General features: G+C 46.1%; 1 protein-coding gene and 1 long non-coding RNA gene across 2 annotated transcripts; one reads left to right on the top strand and one right to left on the bottom strand.

The window, feature by feature from the left end:
* LOC120406234 lies at positions 1–20,823 on the top strand. Its single transcript, XR_005599158.1, has 3 exons — positions 1–109; positions 17,084–17,176; positions 18,738–20,823. It is a non-coding gene; the product is annotated as an uncharacterized LOC120406234 (long non-coding RNA).
* Positions 17,331–24,542, bottom strand: NKX1-1 (NK1 homeobox 1). Its single transcript, XM_039540727.1, has 2 exons — positions 23,591–24,542; positions 17,331–18,388 (listed from the first exon to the last, which is right to left on the bottom strand). Exons 1-2 carry the CDS (start codon positions 24,057–24,059, stop codon positions 17,628–17,630), a joined length of 1,230 nt encoding a protein of 409 aa, XP_039396661.1. The 5' UTR covers positions 24,060–24,542; the 3' UTR covers positions 17,331–17,627.
* Between the last annotated feature and the right edge of the window lie 731 nt (positions 24,543–25,273).

Here is a 25,273-nt window from a genome sequence, read left to right as displayed (position 1 = left end):
CTCACCTGAACATGCAACTTGCCGCTGGGGAGTGACTTCTAGAATGCAAAGATGCCAGCCATGAGTTTTCTGCTGCTGCCTGGGTTCTGAAGGAAGTGCTTGGCAGAGGGTGAGGTTAGAAAACTGATCATTTTCGCTGTTAACTTGAATGGGTTTCAAATAGAGTGAAAGAAAGGAAAATGTGTGGGACTCATCCCCACGGTGCCAGAGCAGTCTTTGGGATGAGTGTTTGCTAGGGCTGTGCAATACAAACATGAAAGGTCAAAGTGTGGGGTTAGCTTTTTACTAAGCAGAAATAGCTGAAAGCAAATATATTCCTGTACTTTATTTTCCAATAGTTTTCTCTTGGGAAAGAGGTGCACGATTGCTCTCCGGGGTCCCTATTTCTAACCTTTGGAAACTCATGATCAAAGGATGATGACTATGCAGTTTAAGGTGTCATCTAAACTTCAGAATAGCTTGACACAACCTGCTAGGAGGGAGGCTGAGTCCCCAACCCTGGGTTTGCAAGGAAAGCAGCATTTTGTGTTTGCTCAAAGGCAGAGAGAAACTGGGGGGAGGGGGAGAATGGGAATGGTTGAGAGCTACTGCAAACCATGCAGGCAAGAATGCTATAAACAAGGTGAACCTGGCATCTGTGAGATGTGTGCCTGAAAGCTATCCTCCTTCAGGCTGGGCACTTTTGAAAACTACTGACCCAAGATGTCAGGGGCCATATTCATCCCAGGCTGCAAACTCAGAGAATTCAGTGTTTTTACAACTGCAGCTAGTTGTGGCCTTAGCAATCTGGTCCTAGCTGTAGCTTTCAATCAGGAAGCTGTAACCCCTCAAGTTTCTTAGTTGTGATCTCTAGAAGTACATTTTTTTTTGCCCTGCGAGCCACTTTGGGCCCCTGTCCTGCAAGGGGCTCTGTAAGAACATGGGATCAAACGCCAAACTTCTCCATGTAACATCAGGGCACTAGTGGGTTACCATAAATAGCCACCACGAAGGAGAGCTTCTCTTATTAGGAGGAAAAATACATTTTCCATTTAATAGAATGCTAAGTGGCTGATAAGCATGCTATGGACCAGGCCCTGACACGCGGCATTATTGTCAAATCAGCCCCATAGCAGAAAGAAGTGCTGAATCTCAGGAATCCCTCCTGAAACTAGTTGAGTAGCAGACAGCATAACTTAAGGAGCTGCTCCCAGCTGGGATTGAGGGTGTAGCCAGGCAGGGTCTGTCCTCATACAAACACAGCTGTGCACACAACATAGCTTAGACACAACTGCACTTGCAGCTCACCCACTGCATCCAAATACATTCACAGGGCTACACTGGGAGGTGATATAAATGAGAGTGTAAGTTACGCAATGGCAAAGGAGAGGAAGAATTGGTAGGGGGACATAGAAGTGGGTGGCAACCTGGGCAGCCAGGACCATGAGATGGTCGAGTTCAGGATCCTGACAAAAGGAAGAAAGGAGAGCAACAGAATACGGACCCTGGACTTCGGAAAAACAGACTTTGACTCCCTCAGGGAACTGATGGGCAGGATCCCCTGGGAGGCTAATATGAGGGGGAAAGGAGTCCAGGAGAGCTGGCTGTATTTTAACAAAGCCTTATTGAGGGCGCAGGAACAAACCATACTGATGTGCAGAAAGTATAGCAAATATGGCAGGCGACCAGCTTGGTTTAACAGAGAAATCTTCAGTGAGCTTATACACAAAAAGGAAGCTTACAAGAAATGGAAACTTGGACAGATGACTAGGGATCTGTCCTCATACAAACACAGCTGTGCACACAACATAGCTTAGACACAACTGCACTTGCAGCTCACCCACTGCATCCAAATACATTCACAGGGCTACACTGGGAGGTGATATAAATGAGGCAGCCAGGACCATGAGATGTGCGAGCCTGCAGGGGTGTAATCAGGAAGGCCAAAGCACAAATGGAGCTGCAGCTAGCAAGGGATGTGAATGGTAACAAGAAGGGTTTCTACAGGTATGTTAGCAACAAGAAGGAGGTCAGGGAAAGTGTGGGCCCCTTACTGAATGGGGGAGGCAACTTAGTGACAGATGATGTGGAAAAAGCTGAAGTACTCAATGCTTTTTTATGCCTCCGTCTTCACAGACAAGGGCAGCTCCCAAACAGCTGCACTGGGCAGCACAGTCTGGGGAAGAGGTGAGCAGCCCTCTGTGGTGAAAGAACAGGTTAAGGACTATTTAGAAAAGCTGGACATGCACAAGGCCATGGGGCCAGATGCACTGCATCCAAGGGTACTGAGGGAGTTAGCTGATGTGATTGCAGAGCCATTGGCTATTATCTTTGAAAACTCGTGGTGATCGAGGGAGGTCCTGGATGATTGGAAAAAGGCTAATGTAGTGCCCATCTTTAAAAAAGGAAAGATGGAGAATTCAGGGAACTACAGACCAGTCAGCCTCACCTCTGTCCCCAGAAAAATCATGGAGCAAGTCCTCAAGGAATCAATTTTGAAGCACTTGGAGGATACGAAGGAGATCAGAAACAGTCAACATGGATTCACCAAGGGCAAGTCATGCCTGACCAACCTGATTGCCTTCTATGATGAGATAACTGGCTCTGTGGATATGGGGAAAGCAGTGGATGTGATATATCTTGACTTAGGCAAAGCTTTTGATACGGTCTCCCACAGTATTCTTGCCAGCAAGTTAAAGAAGTATGGATTGGGTGAATGATAGAAAGCTGGCTAGATCGTCGGGCTCAGTGAGTAGTGATCGATGGCTCGATGTCTAGCTGGCAGCTGGTATCAAGCAGAGTCCCCCAGGGGTTGGTCCTGGGGCTGGTTTTGTTCAACGCCTTCATTAATGATCTGGATGATGGGATGGATTGCACCCTCAGCAAGTTTACGAATGGCACTAAGCTCGGGGGAGAGGTAGATTTGCTGGAGGGTAGGGATAGGGTCTAGAGTGACCTATACAAATTAGAGGATTGGGCTAAAAGAAACCTGATGAGGTTCAACAAGGACAAGTGCAGAGTCCTGCACTTAGGACGGAAGAATCCCATGCACTGCTACAGGCTGGGGCTAAGCGGCAGCTCTGCAGAAAAGGACCTGGAGAATACAATGGACGAGAAGCTGGATATGAGTCAGCTGGGTGCCCTTGTAGCCAAGAAGGCTAACGGCATATTGGGCTGCATTAGTAGGAGCATTGCCAGCAGATCAAGGGAAGTGATTATTCCCCTCTATTCAGCACTGGTGAGGCCACATCTGGAGTATTGTGTTCAGTTTTGGGCCCTCCACTACAGAAAAGATGTGGACAAATTGGAGAGAGTCCAGCGGAGGGCAACAAAATGATTAGGAGGCTGGAGTACATGACTTATGAGGAGAGGCTGAGGAACTGGGGTTATTTAGTCTGCAGAAGAGAAGAGTGAGGGGGGATTTGATAGCAGCCTTCAACTACCTGAAGGGGGGTTCCAAAGAGGATGGAGCTCGGCTGTTCTCAGTGGTGGCAGATGACAGAACAAGGAGCAGTGGTTTCAAGTTGCAGTGGAGGATGTCTAGGTTGGCTATTAGGAAACACTATTTCACTAGGATGGTGATGAAGCACTGGAATGGATTACCTAGGGAGGTGGTGGAATCTCCATCCTTAGAAGTTTTTAAGGCCCAGCTTGATAAAGCCTTGGCTGGGATGACTTAGTTGGGGTTGGTCCTGCTTTGAGCAGGGGGTTGGACTAGTTGACCTCTTGAGGTCTCTTCCAACCCTAATCTTCTATGAAGATGGGATGCCACAGGAGTGTTTAGGTAGCATGGTGATAGATGCCTTAAAAACCTAAGGACTGGATTGAGAGTTGAACTGCACACCCATGCAGAGGAGTAAGTGACTGCTAAAGCAAAATCCCCTCATAACTTACCCTTCTCACCAGCATTTGGGGGGCAGGAGGGGGAGGGATAGCTCAGTGGTTTGAGCATTGGCCTGCTAAACCCAGGGTTGTGAGTTCAATCCTTGAGGGGAACACTTAGGGATCTGGGGCAAAAATTGGTCCTGCTAGTGAAGGCAGGGGGCTGGACTCAATGACCTTTCAAGGTCCCTTCCAGTTCTAGAAGATTAGTATATCTCCAATTATAAAAATAAAAATTTAACTTATCACCTATCAACTTCTCACAGTCTACATGCCACCAGTTGGTCATCTAACTAGAGAGCATCATGGGGCATAACTCTCAGGAAGGGGCCAAAGAGGACCCAGTGGTTCTAAGAACATAAGAATGACCATACTGGGTCAGGCCAATGGTCCATTTAGACCAATATCCTGTCTTCTGACAGAGGCCAGTGCCAGATGCTTTAAAAGAAGTGAACAGAATACAGCAATCATCAAGTGATCTATCCACTGTCATCCAGTCCCAGCATCTGGCAGTCAGAGGCCTAGGGACACCCAGAGTATGGAGTTGCATCCCTGACCATCTTGCCTTACAGCCATTGCTGGACCTATCCTCCATAAATGTATCTAAATCTTTTTTTAATCCAGTTATAGTTTTGGCCCTCACAACATCCCTTGGCAACGAGTTCCAGAGTGACTGTGCGTTGTGTGAAGAAATACTTCCTTTTGTTTGTTTTAAACCAGATGCCTATTAATTTCATTGCGTGATCCCTGGTTCTTGTATTATGTGAAGGGGGCAAATAACACTTCCATGTTCTCCACATCATTCATGATTTTATAGACCTCTATCATATCCTCCCTTAGTCATCTCTTTTCCAAGCTGAATATTCCCAGTCTTGATAATCTCTTCTCATATGAGAGCACTTCCAGATGCTTAATAATTTTTGTTGCTCTTCTCTGTACCGTTTCCGTTTCTAATATATCTTTTCTGAGATGGGGCATCCAGAACTGCCTATGGTATTCAAGGTGTGGGTGTACCATGGATTTATATAGAGGCAATATGATATTTCTGTCTTATTATCTATCCCTTTCCTAATGGTTCCTAACATTCTGCTACCTTTTTTGACTGCTATTGCACATTGAGTGGATATTTTCAGAGAACCATCCACAATGATTCCAAAATACAGTACAATTGGATCAAAGCATGTAGTCCAAAATGATAGCAGGGATGTTACATCTGCTAGATTTCTACAAGTCTCTCTGGGTTGCCCAAATAGGAACTCAGTTCTTTTGTTTGAAATTTCCTCAGTTAGAATTCACCAAAGATGGGGGTAGGAAAAAGGTGGCCTTTTTATAGCTTGACCCTTTTATAGCTTGACCCTTTTTGCTGAGAAAATCCTGGCTGTGTCATGGGTCAGGCAGTGCCATGGTGTATGTGCTTTGCCATCAGTCCTTCATATGAATTGCAAATTTTGCTGGCACCTCCTGCATACATGCCATTTGAGGTGGCTTCGGGAAGGACGTGCAGAGGTCCATGTTTACAGTTCTTTTGTTATCCCTGAAGCGCTAACCTGTGGGCATTTCTCAGACTTGCGTGTTTGAGTTACAAACATATAGCAAAATGTCATAACTCCACCCACAATGTTGATCTGAACATTATGGCAAGATAATAATAGTCAGCAGATTATAACTTTTCCAGTGATACCTCAGAAGGCATACTTTGTGCAAGATTTATCACAATTTTGTTACAGTGGTGACCGTATTAGTGTAGATGATCACCTTTTCCCTTTAGACAGCATCGCACCTCCTTCCACATGGGAAGGGCAGGACCTGTGCACCTCTCCCCACAGATCCTGGGAGCACAATCTGGCTCCCACCTGCTCTGTCTCTCTCCACTGTTGTGAATCTACTTCAAGAGTGCAGCTGGTTGGAATCCTCCTTTGCAGTTCTGAGGACTGAGCCCTTTAATGCACTGAGCATTACCCCAAAGCCCCTACTTGGAGCAATAGTGCTTTTTTGCATTAGCACTTAGAATCAGAACTCCTGGAATCCAGAGGTTAAGGAAAAAGCTTATTAAAAGTGTTTAAATGTGGCACTAATTAGCGTAGCCATAACAAGCAGCATTAGGTCTGGTTACTTCTGAAGGGATTGTTGAATAACTATTTCTGCCGACATTCCAATTTGCATAATGACAAGGTGTTAGCATTGCATCCACCATTAATTTGCTTTATTTATAATGCCATTATGGAGCTCTCTTATCCCCATGCACTATAAAAGGTATATGGAAAATATGATGAATGATGCTGCATGTTTGGAAATTGTTTAGGATATCTTGGGTTTTGTTTTTAATATTTTTGTCATTAGCTGAAAACTCCAACAGCCCCAAGAGAAGCGTCTGTTACAGGCAGTTAGAAGGGCTGAGACCAGACACTGCTTTACAGTGTGCATGAATCTTTATTTTACAGAGGGTGTGTGTGTGTGTGTGTGTGTGTGTGTGTGTGTGAGAGAGAGAGAGAGAGAGCGCATCTGTGGTATTGAGCTCCCTTGACTCTTAAAAAGCACTCAGCACCTCACAAGATTGTGCCTAAAGCAAAAGACTAATCTGGTATCTCAAACACTTAACTCTGGGTGGTGGTGGTGGTGGTGGTGAGGTCTCCTATAGAACTTTTCATCTGTGAATCTCAAAGCTTTACAGGAGTGGGCAAATATCATTATTCCCATTTAACAGACGGGGAAGGTGAGTCATGGAATGGATGAGTGACTTGTCCAAGCTCTCACAGAACGGCAATGGCCTTGCCATTAGTATTTCAATACCTGAGTCTCTTCTCACACTGGATTTACACTCGTGAAACTCTCCTTCCTTCAATAGTGTTGGCTCCTGATTTACATCAGTCTACATAAGAAGAGAGAGAGAGATCCCAAATCTGGCCTCTGCCAGTCATGCCTCAGGAGATGCTAGGAATGGAAACTGAACCAGATGTTTCATTTGCTTCCTGTTGTTTTCTAGATCTTACTTGAATGACATTCCAAGCTGCCTTCTGCATGGGAGTGACAGAAAGATATTTGCTCATAGGTTACATTAATTTGTAAGTTTCCTGGGGCATACACCTTTTTTTTTTAACTAAAACTTGCATTCACAGAATCCTTTTGCATTATTTATACTAAACAGAAGGACACTGCTTCCTTCAGACTCATTTTATCTAGCCTTGGCTTCACACAGTATATGCTCAGCCTCTGGGAAGCGCTGCTGCTGGAGGTCATAGATTCAGCCCCTGCCACTGAATTTTAGAAATGCTGGATAATTTTTTCATCAATTATAATTGTAGTTGAGTATGGGGGAAAAAATAAGAATAACCAACTTTGTGCTGCTCTCTGGAGAGATGAAGAAGAAACTATCCCATAGACAACACTGCGCAATAGGTCCAGGACATGGTCCGTTTTTGGTTGGTTGGTTTTTTTCGCCACCTCGTGAAGTATCAGATATTGGCTACTCTTGAAGACAAAAGACCCAGTTCAAGAAGCCGGTAGTCTGAGCCACTGTGGTGAACTGCACATTCCTCCTCTTCTGCTGCTCGCTTGTAAGCCAAGGGCCAATGGGGAGCTCCCAACTACAAAACTTCACAGCAGGTGGATGCTTTTCCTCCCTTGGGGAGGCCCATTTGAAACACGGGCACCCAAATAGGATCTTGAAATCCTGCATTTGGAGGCTCAGATGGAGGCTTAGGCCTGTAAACACACATTTTACGGGCCTCAGCAGTGATTTGAACATCTAAATGCAGGATCTGGGTGTCCTGTAAAAATGCCCTTGTTCGAAAATTGAGTCCAGTGCGTGAAATTTGGGTTTGACTTAGAGCTGCTCAGGCACATGAGTGAAAACAGCTCTGCTAAGTTGACCTGATGATACTTCCTGTAACACAATGCTAGCATATCTAAAGATGGGGACCTTTTTAATGCCTCTCACGGTATTCAGGGATATCCCTGCTAGGTGTTTGTCAATTGTCTTCTGTAACCTACTCTGGATTTATTTCCAGTTACGCAGCTTCTACCCCAGGCTTCTGAAGAGACTTTGCGATATTCTACCTTCTAGCTGTTCTTGCTGTCAAGTTCAGAATCAGTTGCTCTTGAGCATCCCCCTGGGGGTCATTAGAATTGTGGAGGAGGCTCCTGCCACTCCTGGCCTCTGAGGGTACGTCTACACTGCAATTAGCCACTCGTGGCTGGCCCATGCTGCTGACTTGGGCTTGCAGAGCTCGGGCTTCCACCTTACAGGGTCCTAGAGTCGGGCTCCAGTGGGAGCCTAAACATCTACATCGCACTTAAACAACTCCTTAATCCGAGCCCAAGTCAGTTGGCATGGGGGCAGCGGTGGGTGTCTAATTGTAGTGTACACATACCCTGAGTTAGGGAGCTGCTGCTGATGCACAAAAGAGGGATGATATTCTAAAGGGTAAACAGTAAGAGAGAAGACAGCAGTTCTGCAGGAGCAGACTTGGCCTCCTGCCTTAGGGAACTGTGCCCTTTGGCGTTTTGCCGAGGTTTGGGACCGGGGCGCTCGGAAAGGTCCATGCCCACTCATGTTGTTATGAACAGTGACTATTTCTATGACATGCTGTTCCAGGACTACTGAAATACAGTCACTAATATATGATTGTAAAATGTTACTGATTTATGATGCGGCTTGACACGGAGGAAAGCTACAGAGGTATAAAGATAGTGACGTATGGCGATATGTATAAAAACAAGTCTTATCACTTTGGGCGGAATGACCTATTTTAACAAGCTGAGGGTCTATCATGTAATGTGTTTAATCAATGAATCAAATGTTAGGGATGGTTATTCTACCTATTGCCTTGCTGGGCATGTGCGTGTATCGAGCAGCCGGGGATTGGCAGATCCAGGCTCCAGAGGATTTTCCCTGTGTAGAGTGCTCCTTGAATGATGCAGCAGCTCCTATGCCAACCTCATCCCTGTAGCTGATGTATCAGTGTAGCTGGGGCATCCCTGCATGCAGATGCCCCCCAGCAGCCATAATAACCCCTTGGGTCTGTTAGCAGCAAGGGTAGGTTAGAGTAGTCCTGAGGCTGCTCTGACTTATTTTGGGGGACCACTCCAGCAGTCAACTGGCCCAGGATCAGGGAAGCAGAAAAGGGCTTCGGATCAGTGTGTTTTTTGTTGCGTCATGCTAGCCACCACAGGCATTTACGTATCATGAGCTTTTGATTAGCGTGGTATATTCAGACTGGTTCAGACAGAGAAGAATTTTATTATTGTAAAGATGGTTTGCGGCAAGAGACTGGGACCAAAGAATCTTGGTCCAGTTCTTTTGAGTCATAGAGTTTAAGGCTAGAAGGGACCATGGATCTGGTCTGACTCCTGCATATCACTGGTCACTAACACCACCCAGCATAAGCACATTAAATCCCACCCCTGAAATGAGACCAAAGTTAATGAGACCCTGTAATGGGGTCCTTGGTGGGCCATGGGGCCTAGCGGTTAGTGTCCGCTCAGTCATCGGGCGGTGGTAGGGGAGTCTGGGCCCACCCACTCTACCGGGCTGCGACCCAGGGACCTAGGAAAGTCAGCAGCGTTTGGCCTCTGGGAAGGGCTCTCTGAGCTACCTTCCATGGCTCACTTCCTACCACTGCTTTCTTCCCTCAGCTTCTACTCCCAGATAAGCAGAAAGGAAAAAAGAAACCAAACTGCCCCCTCATACAGTCCTGTTCCTTCAGGGAGGCTTCACCAGCCCTTTTTGGCAGGAGCCTTAGGGTAGGTCTGCACTCCTCCCCAGCCTCCTGCTTCTGAGCTGGGTTGCTCCCTTTTCAACCCTGTCTCCAGTCAGAGCATGCACTGCTTGGTTGGAGGGGTGGGGCTATCTGGGTCCACTATAGTCCTTTCACCCTTCGATCCCAGTGTGGGGTTTATCCCCATCACAGACCCACAGGACAAGACTATTATGTGCCACAGGCAGAGGATAGGCTGAGGCCCAAAAGTGCTCAAGGCCCCTGCAGTGACAGGGAAATGATTACATGAGATATACCCAGATAATGTTGGCAAGTACCCATATGCTGCAGAAGAAGGTGAAACCCCCCCCCCCCCCGTCAAAGCTCACTGGCAATCTGACTTGGGGGAAGATTCCTTCCTGATTTCACATATGGTAATCAGTTAGACCTCAAACATGTGCGTAAAAACCAGCCAGCCAAGCATCTGAGAGAGAAAATGCTTGGTGCCACCTCAGAGCCTTGGCTCACTACCTCCAGTGTCCCATCTCCAGCCATGGCCATCCCCGATGTTTCAGAGAAAGGAGATAAAAAATACACTGAAGGGGGAAAAAATCCTTCCTGATCCCTGGTGGTCAGATGGCTGGCTGAAACCCTGAAGCATGAGCTTTGGGAACATTGGACATAAAGTGGAAGTGAGCCCCAGGGCAGTTGCGCCCTATCCTCCTCCATCACAAGCAACTCCACCATACAACTACACTCAGACATTTGTCCAGCTCTCTCTCCGAATGAATTAAATTGTTTGCCCCCACAACTCCAGTTGGGAATCTGTTCCAGGACCACACTCCTCTGATGGCTTGAAAACTTCTTCTAATTTGCAGCCTGAATTTGTTTGTGGCAGTTTATATCCATTTGTTCCTGTGCCAATCTTGTGCTTTGTCCAATAGCTCCTCACCTGCCCTGGTATTTACTCCATAATGTATTTGCAGAGAGCAATCGTAGCTCCTCTCAACTGCCTTTTTGCTAGGCTAAACAAGCCACGCCTTTTCAGTCTACTCTTATAAGATAAACCCTCCATTCCCCTGATCAACCTAGTAGCTCTTCTCTGCACCTGCTCAATTTAAATTAATCTTTCTTGAATGTGGGTGACCAGAAATGTGCACAGTATTCCAAATGAGGTCTTCCCAGTGCCAGGTACAATGGCATTAATACTTTATCTCTACTGGAAATGTCTTGCTTAGTACATCCTAGATTCACATTTGCCTTTTTCACAACCACATCACACTGGTGGCTCATAGTCATCCTGTGATTGATCCATACAGCCAGGTATCTCGCCTCCTCTGTTGCTTCCAACTGATGAACCCCCAGCTCGTAGAAGAAATTCTAATGATTAGACCCTACGTGCATGACCTTTCATCCCAATTCTGCCACTCCATTCCTCAAGGTTATCCAGATATTTGTGCATAATGTTCCGATCCTCCTCTGTATTGGTAATGCCTTCACACTTCATATCATCAGCAAATTTCATTAGCACTTTCCTACTTTTTGTGCCAAGGGAATTAATACAAATATTGAATAAGAATAGTCCCAAGACCAATCCTTGAGGAACTCCACTAGTAACCTCTCTCCAGTCCACTATTTCTCCTTTCAGCACAACCCATTGCCTTCTCCCCATTAGCCAATTCCTTATCCATTTTACAATGCTTGTTGTGAGCCCCATCTTTCCTAATTTAATGAATACTTTCCTATGTATTTCTTAACTGGTGTCTGTTATGATCTGTGAATGGGTTTAAATCCCAGGGTTTTGCCGGATTTCCCAGAAATTTAATGAGTTCTTTACGTGGTGGTTCAGTCTTCAGAGAGACTCCACAACAACCACATCAGCCTAGTTACCTTCTGAGCTCTAGCTCCATGACCAGTGCATAGGTGCTGAAACTATGGGTGCTGGGGGTGCTGCTGCATCCCCTGGCTTGAAGTGGTTTCCATCATACACATGATTTACAATTTGGTTCAATGGCTCTCAACACCCCCACTATGCAAATTGTTCCAGCACCACTGGACCCGTGGGAACTTGCATACAGTACATTCTAGAGCTGATTGGCACTGAAAAACAATGTCTGAAAACAATCCCTCGATTAATTAAATGGACTGTGTTTGAGCCCCTGTTGTGTTTTCTACCTGTGGATATCCTAGCACATGAGTGCCTGGGACAGGATGTTTGCCAGCACATCAGATTTTGAGCAGACTTCACAGAGTATTCTCAGAAAACAGATTCCAGATTCATACACACTAAACCAGGAAGAGACAAAAAGCATGTCATATGACCTGAGAAGCCAAGCAAAATAGCCCAGATTTTGAATATTGAATACTCACAAGACAAATGCTAATGACTGAGCTACCAAGACTGTAACCGCTAAACCCAGTGAGATTTCTAATCATCTAAGATTGGCACAGATCCCACTAAATTAAATAAGAAAATTTCTCTCTTATTAGTGGTTGACCACCCAAGCTTTTGTAACATGGAGTTTTATATGAGAACTTGGTGAGTACAACTCGACAGTTTTGCATAAGCAGTGAGATAATATACAAAAAAGTAACAGTTATTTTAACACTACATATCACCTGCTGATCTTTCTGAATTAATCTGCGCATTTCTTCTTGCTTTTTCCTCTCTGCTTTTGTGATCAGATAGTGATTGTTGGGAGACATTTTGCAGTTGATTGATTTGTGAGCATGGGCACCTGAAATTCTTTTTAAACATTCCAGTCCAAATTTTCAGAGGCCTGCAAAATAGGTGTGGCCTGCTTTCCCCCATCTGGTTCTGTGGAAACATGAACATGCAGCAGCACATTCAAGCCAGCTGAACTCAAACCTGCAGCATTTGGGATTAGTCTGCCAAACACTTGGTTTATTGTCTTCCACATAGTCCACTGGATATAGACAGACATGGTCCCATGCTGAACAGTGCAGATACTGAACCTGGGCATCTATCTGATCGCTCTGTACTACTGCTGATGAAGGCCTGATGAGCCAAAACAGTAGTTTCATATTTCATTGTTCGACCCACCTTTGTTTTCGGACTATGTAGTCTAATTAAGAAAAGGATTAAAGTATTACCAGCAGGCCTGACCCTTATTTAGTCTATTGAACAGCCATCAGTGGTAATGACTTTCACTCACTACCAACCTGAGCCATATTCAAACCAGTGACATAGAGTTGAACGGCTCCAGATTCTATGATGAAAAGCCCCTCGGCCATCCAGTCCTTCACTTGCTATCACTGAAGAAGTGAATTTAGACCAGATTTCACCACCACAGTTCCTTATTCCGGGGCTTGTTCTTGACTGTGAAAACTTGCCTGGGATGGCAACTGTTAATACTTGGCGTACAACTGCTCAGACCAAGGAGATAGTGTAACACAGGGGTTCTCAAACTGGGGGTCAGAACTCCTCAGGGAGTCACAAGCTTCTTACATGGGGGGATCACAAGCTGTCAGCCTCCACCCCAAACCCTGCTTTGCCTCCAGCATTTATAATGCTGTTAAATATATAAAAAGTGTTTTCAATTTATAAGGGGGGGGGTGTCACACACAGAGGCTTGCTATGTGAAAGAGGTCAACAGTACAAAAGTTTGAGAACTACTGATGTAACACAATACAGTGTGGTTGAGAGAGGAGATGGAATACCAGACCCTGACCTTGGACAAATCACACCTTCTCTGACTTGCTTTCCCCATCTGTAAAATAGAGAAGATAACACCTGTCCATCAGGCATGTTGTGAGCATTGATCAATGTTTGTAACAAGCTACATTAATGCTAAATGATATGGAGAGAGAAAGTGGGTGAGGTAATATATTTTATGGGACCAACTTCAGTTGGTGAAAGAGAGTGAGTTCAAGCTCCTCGGAGCTTGTCTCTTTCAGTAACTGAAGTTGGTCTAATAAATTATAAAGATATGAGTGAGACAAGGTGGGTGAGATATCATGGGACCACAACAACACTGCAAAGAAATGATCTGGACTCAGTTCTACTCCAACTTATTTTCAGCAGTAATTTGTTACTGTGCTAATTATTTTACTTTGGGATGGGGGGGGGTTACACCTGGGAAACTGTAGGCAGAAATATTGGTTTATATTTTATTTTCACAACAGTGGGGAGGAGCAGGGAAGCAGTTTGGATATTTTTAGTTTAAGTCCAGAGGAAAAGTTTATTAGCTGGCTGTTGTAGATCTTTCACCCAGCTGTTTATACTCTGTGTTTGGTACTAAGGCTTGATCATACACTCAAATGAATAGCGTTAATAGGACTCCCACCAGGCCGCTCTGCAGTAGTTGGCACGGAGCTTCCCTATGGACAAGCTGGGGTCAGTATAGTCTGGTCCTTAATGCTGAAATTCTTTTGTGGGCACAGGCCAGCTACATATTTGTCTGTTAACACATCTGTGTAGAGGGTAGTAAGGTCTGTACAGGAAACAAGCTGGAGTGCAAAGTTTGGATCCAGCTGGCATGTGCATGTGTGTAAATGGGGGATTTTGAGTCCATGTTTAGTCTGATGTTGGCGGGGGCTGGCATGGCTCAATATGGACCTGAACTAATAAAACTGGATCCAGGGAGGTTCCTGCCACTGGGTCATCTGCCAGCTGCTGCCTGCTGGGAGCCCTCCTTTGCCTGGACAAGACATGCCGTTTGCGCTCTCACCTCCCCATGCCTTCCCCTCTTCTGTGGCCCCCTCTGCTGGCTGAGAGCGGTCACTGCACTCCGCGAGAGGCTCCAGGCTCCGCTCCCGCGGGCTGCCCCGCAGTCCCACTCCCCGCACAGCTGGAGACAGCTGTGTCTAGGGGAAGATGTAATTCCTCTGTCAGATGCTATAACTTCCTCACGCTTCAAGTGCCAGCAGCGGCAGTAAAAGGTTGTCAGAAACGCTCGCTGGAGGAAGCAAACAAGAGGAAGGAGCTAATGGGATTAGAAAGATATCATTTAATACTGTCACCTAGCTGGGGGGGTAGGGGGGTCTGGCGCCAGCGGAGCGGAGCCGAGCCCCTGAGTCCTGGCCGGGGAGCAGCCTTGTTTGTGGCTGGGGAAGAGGGGGCGCTGCCTCTCTGCCTCCCACCAAAAGGGGTCGTTCATTGCACCCTCCTCTGAGAGGGGCTCGCTGTTAAAAGTGCTTTTGTGGCCTATCCTCCAAAGGCAGCGGGGCTGCTGCTAGCTGCCAGCCCCGCGCCTCTCCTCCCGCTGGGACCTTTCAGAAGAGGTGGTGGGTGAAGAAAAGCCATTGGGTACCTTTCCCTTGGCGAGGGTGGCGTAATGTGCAGGGGGGGTATAGTGGGGGTCACAGGGAAAATGAGACAAGCCCGTCCAATGCTGTCTGCAATCAGCTGGACTGGAACTGATTAAAGGAGGGAAAATTAAGGATCTATAGCTCACGCTCTCGTTTGCGTTTCTTAACATTATAGGAAATGCAGCAATCGGCTCTCTGGCGTGAAGGGATCCTAGGCATATACATTTCCCTTTCCCAGTGTGAAGTATAGGATCAGATAGGAGAGCTGGGAGCGAGATAAGAACTTTGTATCCTCTTTAATGGGAGATTTATAAGCTTTAGTTTAACTGGCAAACTATCTTTAATAGCCAATGCGTCTTCTTTTCTTTTTTTACCATTATCCTGGATCCATGACAGAACAGCCATTCTTTAAAAAAATATAAACTAGGGGAAGATTTTTTAAGCAGGCAATATTAAGGCTGAAGTTCAATAAAAGGCTAATTTACAGAAATCCAAGTGATTTTTCGCTATTTTAAAAAGGTGCGAACATAATTAAAACAGTTAACTTATGAAATGTACAAAAACAACGAGGAGTCCGGTTGCACCTTAAAGAACAGATTTATTTGGGCATAAACTTTCCTGGGTAAAAAATCCATTTCTTCAGCTGCAACGCGTACATTTCATACATGTTATGAAATGTACATACATCCAAACAGTCGCCGTGTCTACAGCTAAGTCATAGACCCCGCAGCTTCAACACTCCCGTTTATATTTTATATCGCAGAGTTGAGGAGAGATTAATGCGCAAAAAACAAGCTAATTAAGAAAATAAAAACCAGGAAAAATCGCTAAGAAGGTAAAGTTCCCTCCTACAGCAAAGAAGAGTAAAGTTTCTTTGTGTATAAGTAACTATCCACGTTTAATAGGGGTCTCAAAGCAAATGGAACAAGCAAATGATAAAGGCAAAGGCATTGCACTAGGGTGTGATTTATTAGAAAGCTACAGAAGGGAAATGATTCCGTTTAGTTATTTGTTTCTCCTACAAAGTGAACTGAAAGTTGCCGCCTCAGAGATTTCAGCGTTAAAAAATGAGAGAAACACACAGACCCAGGCAGGACACTGTTTACTTAAAGTTTATTGAGTGACTTAAAGTGTTTAGCAAACAAAGTGCTTTCTCTTTCTCTATAATTTTGGATCCCCATTCTTCCCATACCTTATACATTAATTACAAAGTTAAAACTTTCGTAACAACCAGAAATATACAGAGATGATTAATGTAAAAAAAAAAAAAAGTTGCAACCAATAAACGTCTCTCGCTCCACCTGGGACTGACCAGACACGACTCCTTTCGCGGTCTGTGGATTTGATTTTTACCTGTTAGTCTTTTTTTTTTTAATCAAAGTATGAAAAAACCGTGAGAAGGCGAAAGAAAATAACCAACAATGTGGCGAAGTGACAAGCCTATAGTTTTCTGTTTTACCCTGAGAGTCAAATGGGTACATAATCTTTTCAAGTCTTTTACAAGTGGCCAGACAAAAACAAGAAACAGTGAAAAAATACAGATAACGATGATTTACAGCTACGTCTATATACAAAGAGGAAAGCGGGAGGATTTCGTCTCTTTCTTTTTCCTCCCTTCCAGAAGCCAACTCCGGACGCGGCGTGTATAAAAAGGGTCGTAGAAATGACTGTAGGCCAGATGAAAAGGTGGTGGTGTGTCTCCGTGGGGAGGAAGGGAGGGGGATTGGGGACAGACAGATCTTGCTCGGCTAGCGAGAATGGGGCGTCCAGATCGGAGCCAGCCTTTGCCAACCCGGCTGGCGCCCTTTGACATTGCAGCTCACGGCTTTCCCCGGTCACCCGCTAGCCCCCGTGTCCCGTCCAGCGCCCGCGTTCCCACGGCGTTAGGCTGGGGCCGGGTTCCTTTGCCCAAAGCTCCAGCTGGTTCTAAGGCAGAAGCCACCCTCGCTCCCAAGAGTTTTGCTCGTTTTAAAAGATAACCGGGGTGACGGGAACTATTCAGCTGGGGGGGGGGGCTTTTAAAAACAAAGGGCGGAACAAGAGGTCTATTTGGAAAATGCGATTTCATCAACTCTCTCCTGCCCCGCAGCACCCCCAAAAGCACCTCTAATGTCCCTGCCCCCCCAAAACCCCAATGGCTAGAGAAAGAGCGGCGAGTTCGTCAGGGTCTGAGCTCAGGCGGGTGAATGTTTTCTGGGGTGGGAGGGCGGAGATGGATTTATTATTAATTAATAGTTTATTGTTGCTTTGCGAAGTCCTCAGTTCACTGCGCTCCGCGAGGCTGCCCCTCGGCTTCTGGAGGACCCAGGCGCGCAGAGAGAATTCGGAGGCGTCTCTTCCCCGTTAAGGTGATTGCGAGTTCGGAGCGCGCAGGGGATTCTCAGAGCGGGCACGGCGCGTAGTATCCCTCCCACTGGGGCAATGGGAGCTCTGAGCGCGCTGGGAGAACTCAGAGGGCGCGGCGCGTAGTATCCATCTCACTGGGGCAATGGGCGCTCTGAGCGCGCAGGGGATTCTCAGAGCGGGCGCGGCGCGTAGTATCCATCTCACTGGGGCAATGGGCGCTCTGAGCGCGCTGGGAGAACTCAGAGGGCGCGGCGCGTAGTATCCATCTCACTGGGGCAATGGGCGCTCTGAGCGCGCTGGGAGAACTCAGAGGGCGCGGCGCGTAGTATCCATCTCACCGGGGCAATGGGCGCTCTGAGCGCGCTGGGAGAACTCAGAGGGCGCGGCGCGTAGTATCCTTCCCAGGGTCTGCTGCTCCAGCGGCTCGCAGTCCCGGGGCCGGGGGAGGTAGGTTTATAGGTGCGGGGTGTAGAAGGCCGGAGCCCCGTAAGTCTGCGAGCCCAGGACAAAGGGCGAGAGGACGGCGGGGCTGGGCAGGAAGGGCAGCTGGGCAGCGCACACCAGCCCCCCGGTGGGGTGTCCCGGGTAGCCCCCGGGGCCGTGCATGGAGAGCGGGTTGCCCATGGGCGGCGAGTGGCTGAGCGGGCTCAGCCCGCCGCCCAGGCCGCCTCCCCCCAGGCCCCCTCCGGCCCCGCCGCCTCCTGCCCCGCCGCCCGTCGGGGCGCTGGTGTCGGCGCCCGGGTTCTGCTTCTTCCACTTGGTGCGGCGGTTCTGGAACCAGATCTTGACCTGGGTCTCGGTCAGGCTGAGCGACAGCGCCAGGTTGAGGCGCTCGCACACCGACAGGTACCGCGTGGACTTGAACTTGTTCTCCAGCGCCACCAGCTGCTCGTAGGTGAACGCGGTCCGCGCCCGCCGGGGCTTGCCCGACTTGGAGTCCGAGCCCGTGCGCTTCCTCTTGGGCTTGGCCTGCGGGCCCCCGCCGGGGGCAGGGGGTTGGGCCGGCGGCGGCGGCTGCTCCTGGCTGCCCGGCTCCCCGTCCTCGGGGTGGTGGCCGGGCTCTGCCTCGCCGGACCCCGCCACGCCGCCCAGGCTGCTGCTGCTCTCCTCGCTGCACAGTTCCTCCTCGTCCTGCAGCTCGCTCTCGGCGCTGGGGCTGGGCCTGCTGCCGTAGTCCAGCTCGCACTCCTCGGCCTTGTGCAGCTCCCCGTCCTCTGCGCACAAGCAAGGAGAGGGGTTAGCCTGGCAGCTCCCATCCCACCCTGCCCCAGCACCCAGTCCCCCACCTACCCAGCCAGCCTGGAGAGGGCCCCGTGGGGCCCCCAGCTCTACAGCCAAGCTGAAAGGGGGAGCAAAAGATGCCCCCCCCCCAAAATCCAGGCTGTTTACACACAGACCTACTGGAAAGGGGCGGGGCAGCAGAATCCAGGCTCCAAAATCCGAATCTACCCTCCCAGCCTCCAGTCCAAGCTCCTTAAGCCAAGCCACCCTCTAAGGGACAAGCAGAATTGTTAGAGGGCAGGGGGAAGTTGGTAGTAAATTGCCCTGTTTTCTTTCCTCCAGGTTGCTGCTGGGCCTCACACTGGGAGAACTTCCGATGAAGGTGATGCGGCTTCCTACATTTTTGAGGGGTAGGGGAGCACCTGTGAAAAGATTCACTGATACACAGCAAAATCATTCATCCTAAGAGAGGCACTTTATAAACCCTGCCCTAACATTCTTCCAGCATGAAGGAGTCTCCCATATCCCCTCCCCAAGGGAAGGAAAGGTGGCAGGCTTGGAGCAGATTCGCCGTTTGCAAAGAGGAAATTTAGGGAGAGCCCTCTTGACCTGGAAGGATTGTGTTGTAAAGCTCTCTGGGAGAGGATTTTCCTTTGAGTTGTGAGTGGTTTCTATCCCTTGTAAACGCCATACATATGTACTAAGTATTTAGATGGTTTAAGCAAAGGCTAAATGGGCATGGGAGAGATACACTAGGCTTGCAACAGTTGCTGTATAGGTCACGGTTTATATTTTCCTTTTTCACTGTAATCCGGATGGCACAAATATTGCAAAAATTCAGAAAAATAAATTTCAGTAAGTGTAACTTTCTAAAACGTTAGAGGGTCTGTCTATATTGTAACAACTCTGAGGGAGGAATCTTGCATCCAAAAGGTTCTCCAAATAGGAAGTCCCGAAGTGCTTTTTAGTAAGAAATCACCTTTGTTTAAAGCTGGGACACCATCTATAATAGCTTCCAATCCTAAAACTCTAACTAACCAAGCTAAAAGCTTTACAAATATAGAACACTACTTAGTGGGCAATAATGAGAAGTCTTACTTTGTAATCATTCTTTGTTCATCTTCCGAATTAAAAATGATTGTGAAATGCTAAGGAATAAAATTAATCTCATTATTATTGATCGTAGAAGCAATCAGAGTTAGTATCTTCCATGGCACTTCTTTCCAGAAGCATCAGGAATGCTAATATTAAAATATTAAAATCATTTGACATATTAGACATCTCTTTATGCAATGGCTTCAGAATAGAGAGTTGAAAAAAATCAGGGTTTGAGAAACGAACAATAACTTAATATGGAACATTTTGGAAGAACGTAGGTGAATGACACAGAGGTTTCCTGCAGGAAGAAGAGAACACCCTTGATATTACTTTTCATTTTAGTTATTTAATTATCTGCATCGATGGAAGATTTGCTGCCTTCTGTTTTGGCATGTTTTTAACCGTTTCTGTGCCTTGTTTGTTCTCGTGCTGTTCCTAAGGTAGAAGTATTAAACTGGAGTAAATACTTGTATTGATTAGCAGAGCAGATACAAACTTAATTAAACTCATTTTGTGTAATGTACAAACTAGTTAACGGTCATTTAATTTATTTGGGTTTATATTATGCTCCAATTAACGGGACTCCAAATGAGAACAAGGTAATTATCCGATATTTAGGACCGTTGTACTTCTGAGGAAGATCAAGTCGTTATGAAACCTGAAATAATATTTGTAAAGGGGTCGCTTCTCCCTGTGGATCATGCCTCAGACATTTCTGACACTTTGAAGGCCGGGTGCTATATTCGTTTGACCATCCCAAAATTCCAGTGAAGTAAAAAAGGAATTTAGGAATACATCAAATGCAGGATCGGGCCTCAAACTGGAGTAAAATAAATAAGAGACGTTGTCCTCGTCACAGTTAGATACTTCTAACTTCCTGAATCGGTCTGCCTTTTACACCTAGATAGCCCACTAGAGCTGTTACGTGTAAATCCCCCTCCCTCCCATAAATTAAGTAGCGAGTTGATCATTATGTGTTTAATCATTTCAGTTCCCTAAATACTACGGCTGTACAGTCTCTCTCAAACTTTGCCAAATCTTAAAACCAAAGGCTGCATATTCAGTTAGGTGATTATTTTTAATTGAGAAATTTAAAAACGTGAAAAAGGTTTCGTTCTGTGAAATAAGCTGATTTCGGCTAAACCTTGGATATTGCTTGCTCCCTACGGGAAAAAGAGAGAGACAAGTTTATTATAGTCGCTTTAGCCCGCAAAACCAATGTTTAGTAATCTGGGGACTTTTTAACGAATAATACTCTCCATCTTGGTGTTAAACATTAGAAAATGCAAATTTGGAATTATGACAGATATATAGAAACATGAGACTATGGTTAAGGGGGTTTTAAATTTAAACTAGTGGCTGAAGATTAAATAAAGTTTAAATAATCTACATCGAGTAGAAATTATGGATGCCATTGTATAGGATATTTTTGTACCCACGCCTTTCCAGATATTGTTGTTGCAAACATATGCGAGTGTTTGTGTGTGTAGGGGTAAAAATAAAAACATACGTCCGTTCAATACAGATGACACAGAATGTGTGTGCTGATTACTTTAGAGGGTTGGGGTTTTTTTGCAATAATTTCTAAACATTCCCCAGCCCCTCTTCAATAAGGGAATATTAAAATATTTTCTAAACAACAACTGCACTGGTAATTGTCCAAGGCAACATCACTCTGGCTTTGCAACTGTTAATGTAAAACAAATTAACCAGTTTTTTTTTCTAAAACTAAATGTGTTCTGCAGGATGAATTTAAATATTTTCTATTTTCAATGTAGTTGTACTTTTTCTGGTTGTAGAGAATCATAATGATTTTCGGATCATTTTCCCCACCCCCACCGAACTAAACCAACTGCTTGATCTACTATTACCCAAGGTGACGGTGATGATGGGACCATAATGCGATTAACTTTCATTATTTTTGAGTACGCACAAATCTATTTTTGTATGTTTCTAGCTTTACAAAATATTAGCATAGCTAGGACTGAAGAGATGAATGGTGCAAAATCCCTAGGCAGCTTGTCATTGAGCAAAGTTTAGTATTGCATGAGGTTTCTAAATATCTTTACTGTTAGAGAAATGAGTGATAGAATTGCATTTCTCTCCTTGTCTGGAGATAAAGTGGAAGATTGGTGATAGGCGGTCTTTCTGATTGAACAGATCTATTTAGTATGACAAAAGTCAGATCTGGGTAGACAAATACTTACTTGAGGTATACTCGGAGTTTTAAAAATCTCTTTGGAATTCTGTTTACGTCTAGCTCCTGCTATTGCTTTGATGATTAAAAACAGCTCCACTATAAAAAGGGGCTTGTGTTAAAACAGGTAGAACTAAAACCTATTTTACAGCCTAATTTTAATTGAGCTGGGCATTCTATGGCAGAATTGTAAAGCATCCATGGAATTATAAAGACACCGATTTCTCTGGTAATCCTATCCCAGAAGGATATTTTCCAGTCTTTACAGTATCAAACACAACCCACTGCTGTCCCACCCCTCAAAATACAGAATATCGAGAGAGACTTTTCATGTGTGCTAGCTTTTCCCGGAAGTGCTCTAATATCCTCAGAGTCCCAGCGTTTAGAGGTGAGAAAGTTGGAATATTTGGACCTGGGAAGAAAAAGCAATCTAGAGCTTGGGTCGAATGCAATTCCCGATCAATAGCGAGCCCTAATAAGTGTAATAGGTTTTAATCGAGTAATTATCCGAATTTTGACCCTATAATTTAGATGTTAGGAGAGAGTTTGCAAGGTGCTTGAAAGAGATATGCACAATTCGATAATAGGATATCGACCCAGGGAGTCCTACATGCCACTCTGGGGCGATTTCCCCCATTATCCAGCCTCTTTACGCTGCTAAGCACATTTTACCTTAAATGTAATCGAAGGAATTTAATTGTTTTTCCAGAGATAACCAGCATTTTGTCACAATTAGTCTGATTTGTCCTAAAAAAGCCAAGGGGAGAGAGAAAATTGAATCTGTCGCCCAGAGCAACGCTCAGCAGGCTGGGGGTGGGGTGGGGTGGGGAGGGGAGATGGTTCTGAAGGCTGTTGGAGGGGAAGCGGGGGAAACATACATACAAGTCATAAAAGCGACTTTAATACTTGGAAAATCCAGCCCAAGTGGAACTTCTTTGATGATCTGAGTATGAATTTAAAATCCTGTTGGGCCTGCTCATTCAGATGGCCTGCAGCCCCCTCAATTCCCTCTGCAAGTTTGCTTCCGCAGTAACTTACACATGCCTGTTACCCTCGAGGACAAACATAAGGCACCAGGACGGAAGCTGTTCTTATAATGCAGAGTCTGGTTCCATTCGCCCCCAGTAATCAAATGAATTCGGTGAGGCGTGATGGACTAGGTACATTTAATCCAACATTACCCCTGAAAGGTAACGCTTTCTAGCCAGATCCCGAGCACCAGAGCCCAGGAGGAAGACATTTGACTTTTGCTAACTGTTTCTGCCCCAGATTTGCGTTTGTTCCTTGTTTGCAGAACTGCAGCTACAGTTATTTGTCGTGTGTCTGACTGAATTGTCAGGACACCTGTTCGGGAAAAGGAAAAGAAGGCCCGAAGGGGACATTTGACTGAGAGTGCAATGCACCTCAGAGTCTCCAACTTGGAAGTAGTGCCCAGCATTAAACTTTACACAACTGAAAGGAGGGCCAGGCCGGAAAAGTTTCACCTTGCATTGGGCATATAAACCAGGAGACCTCACATACGTTAAACCGGTCAGACCTCGCTACACACTGAAACCATCCACTTTAAGAAGTGGGAAGAGGTGCTTATAAAATGTTATGCGTTAGTCCCTCCGCGGGTACCGATCTCACGGCACATCCTTAGCCAAGTGTAGAAGCAACAATTAAGGAACATTTGCCCTTTACAGCAGACTCCCTGTGTCTACACGTGCAGTTGCGCCCTTTATTGTATCTGACAGAAGGCAGTGGTGATGGTGGGTGTCTCTGAGACTCACCTTTAGAAGCATGTAATCACCCTGCATAATAATTTCAGGCGCTCTTTAGCATTTCCCCCCGTAGCCGGCTATTTGCTCCAGACACGAGTCAGACACTCTGTGGAGGTTAACATGCAAAATGTACTTACTGAGTAAGTCCGAGGACTTTTTGCACGTTTCAAAATCTTCACTCAGAGCCTTTTGATCTGCTAGTTCCGTTCCTGACTCCTCGGGTTTATCCTCTGCCCCTAGAGTGAATTCGCTCCCTGCGGATTTGTACAACACAGAACATTGCCGCTTTTTGCTGTTGAATTTGTTGGGATCCAGAATGTCCAGCACTGAAAAAGAAGTGGTTCTGTGGACCACGGGCAGGGCTGCCACCACCCCCTGTTGTCCAGGGGTGTTGCTCTGATTGTCGCCTGGCCTGTCTCTATTTCCAGGACACGAATAGACTGGGAGGTCGTTGCTGGAAGAAAGTCTCTGGTCCCCGTGGCTGTCCATGCTTTCCCCGTGAAGGCAGCCGGACACTGGCTCCACTACAATGCCAGCCTGGCTTGCTGCTGCTGCTGCTGGGATAGAGATGTCACCCCCCTGAGTCTTGTCTCTGCTCACATTCATGACTCTTTTCAGAGCCCCTTCCAATTGCAACTCTTTCCCTTTCTGCGAACTTCAGCTGGAAACTCCTGTCTTGCAGTCAACTCGGGAGCTGCTTTGTTTATCGTCAATTTAGCACAGAGACGAGCTGGTTCCTTTAGGTCTACAGGATTGCACGTGGCTAGGTCCAACCTGAATTGGATTCTCCCGTGGATGAAGGAAGTCAAAGGGTGATGCTCCACTCAGTTGCTCTTTCTTTCTTCTCATTATCCTCACAGGGCTACCTAAACATTTATGCCCCCACCCGTCACTCACACACACACACGGGCAAGGCTGTATCGTATTTATGCATTCATATTTAGCAGTGGATTGTAATTGGCTACAAATTAATCCCTTGCCCATAATAGTCAGTAATCTCCATCACTGGAGGAGCGAGACACTGAAAGTGTGTGTGGCTGAGAAAGGGGAGGGGGGCGGGAGAGGGGAGAGAGTGAAGGATGGTGTTGGCTGTGATATACTCAGCTGTCAGCTCTGTTTCAGCACACCTCCACTCATCTGGAAAGCATCTAAATAGCCTTATTTGGAGAAGTGGGAGGAGAGCGCTTTCTTTGAAATAATTGCGGGATCAATATAAAGAAGATATTCTACACACCGACTAGGAACGTAAGATCTCCCCTCCTAATGGTTTAGTTATATGATCGAAAGGATATTATCTGTGCTCAGAAGTGTGAGCAATCTCACCTGTTTCACGCCCCCCCGCATTATTAAATTAGAACAATAGAGTAAAATTGTTGTCCGAGGCTGAATGCTTTGAATTATACTGAGTGTATAGGCACATACACACACGTTGTCCCTCCCCCCACCTCATTAATTAAAATTACATATCAGATGAAAGTGCCTGGAAATACTAAGAGCAAAATAATACGCTTAAACAACACAAGGCAAAACACGACGATCAATACATCCTAAATAACTGGCAGGGGGGGGGGATCTATTCTCGTCCCACCTAGAAATAATGCAATAAACACAGCTCATTCTCATTTCTGAGAAACACTCCTTCATTCAATGGGGTTTGAATGCAGGGAAAAGAAAGAAATTAGGAAAAGAGTTGCCTCTGAATTATAAAAATCTAATTTCCTTTCCTACCCAGTTTTCGCTCTCTGTGCGCCCGCGCTTTGACCATATCAATTTCATTCTTGTTTTGGATGTCCAAATCGCTGCTTAGTTTGAATTAGCTG

The sequence above is a fragment of the Mauremys reevesii genome, linkage group 5 (assembly GCF_016161935.1).
Source record: "Mauremys reevesii isolate NIE-2019 linkage group 5, ASM1616193v1, whole genome shotgun sequence".
Taxonomy (NCBI): Eukaryota; Metazoa; Chordata; order Testudines; family Geoemydidae; genus Mauremys; species Mauremys reevesii.
The sequence above is the reverse complement of the archived record's forward strand: the minus strand, read 5'-3'. Positions and strand labels throughout refer to the sequence as shown.

What these genes read in the sequence shown, in the direction of transcription:
- NKX1-1 (XM_039540727.1), bottom strand. Translation starts at nt 24,059, where the DNA reads ATGAATGTGAGCAGAGACAAGACTCAGGGGGGTGACATCTCTATCCCA. An exon ending in AAAGTCCTCGGACTTACTCA is followed by an intron (nt 18,389 to 23,590) that starts GTAAGTACATTT and finishes GCTTGTGCGCAG; the next exon opens with AGGACGGGGAGCTGCACAAG.